The sequence below is a fragment of the Neoarius graeffei genome, chromosome 17 (assembly GCF_027579695.1).
Source record: "Neoarius graeffei isolate fNeoGra1 chromosome 17, fNeoGra1.pri, whole genome shotgun sequence".
Taxonomy (NCBI): Eukaryota; Metazoa; Chordata; class Actinopteri; order Siluriformes; family Ariidae; genus Neoarius; species Neoarius graeffei.
This window is the reverse complement of record NC_083585.1, coordinates 67,465,210-67,468,894: the sequence shown is the minus strand read 5'-3', so window position 1 is coordinate 67,468,894 and position 3,685 is coordinate 67,465,210. Positions and strand designations below refer to the sequence as shown.

Sequence of the window (3,685 nt, the reverse complement as noted above, 5' to 3'; positions counted from 1 at the left end):
GGTATTTTCTATGAAATGTGTGCTTTTGTGTTTTGTAAATCACAACAGTGTATAGTACCAAATAATTTCACCTTGTGCTTTTTTCACTTAGATAAATTTTTAAGTTCTTGAGGCACCACTGTGTATTCAAGTGTTCTTCATGCTCAAAATTCTTCATGTGATAGTGATCATACAGTGGAAACACCATCATTCCTACAAAATGCCACCAAACGTGCTTGGGAAGTTGAAAAGGAAGCGTGAAGACTGGTTTGACAATCAAGATGAGGGCATTCAGAGATTTGTTAAAGATAAGAAATTCAGTAGAGACAAGAAAGCGATCAGAGAAGGAATCAGAAAGCTTAACGACAAATGTTTTCTGCAAAAAGCAGACAAAGCAGAAAGGTATTCAAGAGAGACAATTCACAGAGAGTGCTTGACAAGAAATACCTGAAAAATTCTGTTCAGAAAAAAAATTAATTGTCTGCATTTTGTGGGTTTCTTGTGATTTTTAGATTATCAGTCACAGGCTCGATTCAAAACCAAACCAAACCAAATTGCTGGGGACAGAATTAGTTTCCAAAGAATCTCTGCTACAGCTCTGGATTCCATTTTTTTTGTGTGTGTGTGTGTGTGTGTGTGTGTGTGTGTGTGTGTGTGTGTGTGTGTGTGTGTGTGTGTGAGAGAGAGAGTGAGAGAGACAACCTCCAGCCCTACTAACAATTTTTGGTTCCCAGAACGTTCCTGGAACACGAGCCTTTGGTTCCAGTTTGGTTCCGGCTACGTTCCCTGAAAGTCATTTTTGGTTCTGTTTAGGTTGTCACTTGGTTGGCAGGAAAGTTTAACTTTGGTTCCCAGAACGTTACTCATGTGGTTCCCATTTGGTTCCCTCACCGTTCTCACACCGTCCCTTTATCCTTGTTCATGTCATGTTTGTTCCCTCAACGTTTCCATATCGTTCCCATAACCTTGTTGGTTACATGTTTGGTTCCCTAGACGTGCTCCTGATGTTCCCCCAACCTTGTTTATTATGTGTTGGTTCCCACAAGGTTCCCCTACAACATTCTAGTAACCTCGTTGGTTACATGTTTGGTTCCCTCAGTGTTCCCCCAATGTTCTTTCCCTCACCATAATGTTGTCATATTTCTGTAGTATGTAATTCATTGTAAAAGTTTTGGTTGCATGACAACTATTTACTTCAGAACATTTAAGCAGTGATGAATGACCAGGAAAATGTTGCAGGACTAGAAAGTTTAATAGAAAAAAAATATCAAGAATACAACATTGGTAAGGACATCAGCAACACAGTGAAACATTATTATACATTATAAAACATCTGACAACTATAGACAATTATGAAAACTATTTCTTAATAAAATACAATAAAGGCAAAAAATAAGAAAAATTTTAGAAAATGCCAAAAACAGGTGCGTGTGCATAGAAGTTGGTGTACGTCTTCAATCTTGAGGACAAGCTGACCTAAAAAGAATAAGAAACAAAACGTTTAACACCAACTTAGTGCCAACGTTTCATTTAATTATTGTGAATATTCAGCGATTGATAAAAGACTTAAGTTTAATTTACCGTCTGTGTGGTGCAAACTTCAGTGCATGCCCAATACACTCCTCAATATCAGCTACCTTCTTGCCAGGGAAGTTCTGCATGCAGGCCTCTACAAATAGAAGTAAAAAAAAAAAGTTACACATTTAAATCTCAGTCAAACTTGGCATAACACTGATTTGAAAAATGTATGAACACTTACCCGTTATAATTTTGCAAAGGGTTAAGTTCTGGAAAGGCTTTTTTGCTCTCCTCCCCCTCAGGCTGTACTGCGCCAGGACATTGTTGGTAGCCACCTGGCATAGAATGCGACGAATGGCTGCCCCCGGATTCGCCCCTCCCAGGCTTTCAAGGAAACGTTTCTACAAAAAAACAAACAAAAAAAAGAAAAACATAAGTATACAATGAAAATGAATTTGGAGAGCTTATGTGGTCTACTTTCATTAGCCAAATCAATACATTACCAATGACAATTTATTTCATATATAATTATGTCCAATTAATTACCATTTGGTTCCTTCTTTCTGGTTGAGCCAGACTCCTGTCTAGCTCCTCCACTGTGCTGCATAGGCCCAACAGCACATCTTCCTGCAGAGGAGGCTGAGGCGGGTTCGAGACCACAGCAGCCTCCAATGTCTCTGACTTCCTCTCCATACCCTCCATCCTCCTTTCCATAGCCTCCATCCTCCTCTCCATAGCCTCCATTCTCCTAGTCATTCGCCCCATGTGCTCTTCCATGGCTAGGTACATTTGTGATAGAATTCATTTTAGTTTTTGAACATAATATACTTGTCATATGTGAAAATGTGTGTATATAGTACTTACTTCTTTTTGTGTCATCCGTTGTCCTCAATAGGAGCCTCTTTCGTTCCTCCAGGACTACAGGTAGAATTGAGATGAAATTCATTTTAGTTTTATACCCAATACACCTGTGGGAACATCAACAAGTGTGTATGAAGTACTTACGCCTTATTACGGCAGCCATGCCTGAAGCCCCCTCCTCTTCGCCATGGGTCATTCCTAAAGTTCTTGAAAAGAAAATTGTTAGTGTTTGCTTTCTTGGTTAAGAACTTGTAATCAGATAGTAAATATAAAATTCAAAGCAAATGTACCCTCAACTGGGTCGGATGATGTTTGTTCCTCAATGTACGACTCTTCTAATGTCCGACGGCTGGGTGCTGGACTGACATGGGTTGAGGGACTGCTGCTGTCCTGCTCCGAGCTGCTGACCGAACTTGTTGGCTCTGCCATGAACTCAGGCTGTTCTTCAATCTCCGCCGGTTGTATCTCTGGCATGTGTTGAGGTCCATTATGTTGTTGCTCTGCTTCTTGCAGAGCCTGTCCTGTCCTTGCTGCATCTCGCGCAGACTCCTCTGCCCTGTTTGCTGCATCTCCTGCATCCAGCTGGGCACGCACCAGTGCTTGCACATTCAACACCTCTCGCCGCACCCTCTTCCATTCCTTTGTGTAGATCTGTCTGGCCAACCTCTTTGAACTCATTGGCTGCAGTGCAATACCATGCAAACAGTGTGTACCTGCTGCAATGAAAAGCGGGGAAAATTTAAATACAACATTACAACAACAACATAAATTTAAGCACAGTGTTTCAGTTTACAATCATACTTGCACTTGACAAAAATACACACAGGATTAAAACTGGGGATGAGGTAAGAATGTGTGAGACAAACATGACAGTAGTATTGCATTCAATCGAGCAGGAAAGCAAAACAAATGTGTAACAAAAGAATGGTCTGTTGCAGAATATTTTATATATATATATATATATATATATATATATATATATATATATATATATATATATATATATATATATATATATATATATAATATTCTGCAATTACTTGTTGGCAACTTGTGTCTGCGGCTGGGACTACAATGGATGCATTAAGTCAACGACTTAACTATAATCAATGGAATTAGCTTTTATAGTAGCTATTATAGTATTATTACTATAATATTAAAAGTCTTAACTATAATCAATGGAATTAGCTACACCAGAAAAGGCAGCACAGAGAACATTCTAAAAATAGCCCATTATTTTTCAACTTCATGTATTTTGACTCAACTTGACTAAGCGTAGCACACCACATCCAGTGAAGCTCCAGCCTGAGACAGTGTATATAAACTA

General features: G+C 39.2%; 1 protein-coding gene across 1 annotated transcript; it reads right to left on the bottom strand.

Moving 5' to 3' along the window:
• Nucleotides 1-1,268: 1,268 nt before the first annotated feature.
• LOC132901275 (uncharacterized) lies at nucleotides 1,269-3,036 on the bottom strand. Its single transcript, XM_060943588.1, has 7 exons — nucleotides 2,649-3,036; nucleotides 2,503-2,556; nucleotides 2,362-2,415; nucleotides 2,044-2,276; nucleotides 1,739-1,898; nucleotides 1,561-1,648; nucleotides 1,269-1,455 (listed from the first exon to the last, which is right to left on the bottom strand). The coding sequence occupies exons 1-7, from the start codon at nucleotides 3,034-3,036 to the stop codon at nucleotides 1,434-1,436; spliced, it is 999 nt and encodes a 332-aa protein (XP_060799571.1). The 3' UTR covers nucleotides 1,269-1,433.
• Between the last annotated feature and the right edge of the window lie 649 nt (nucleotides 3,037-3,685).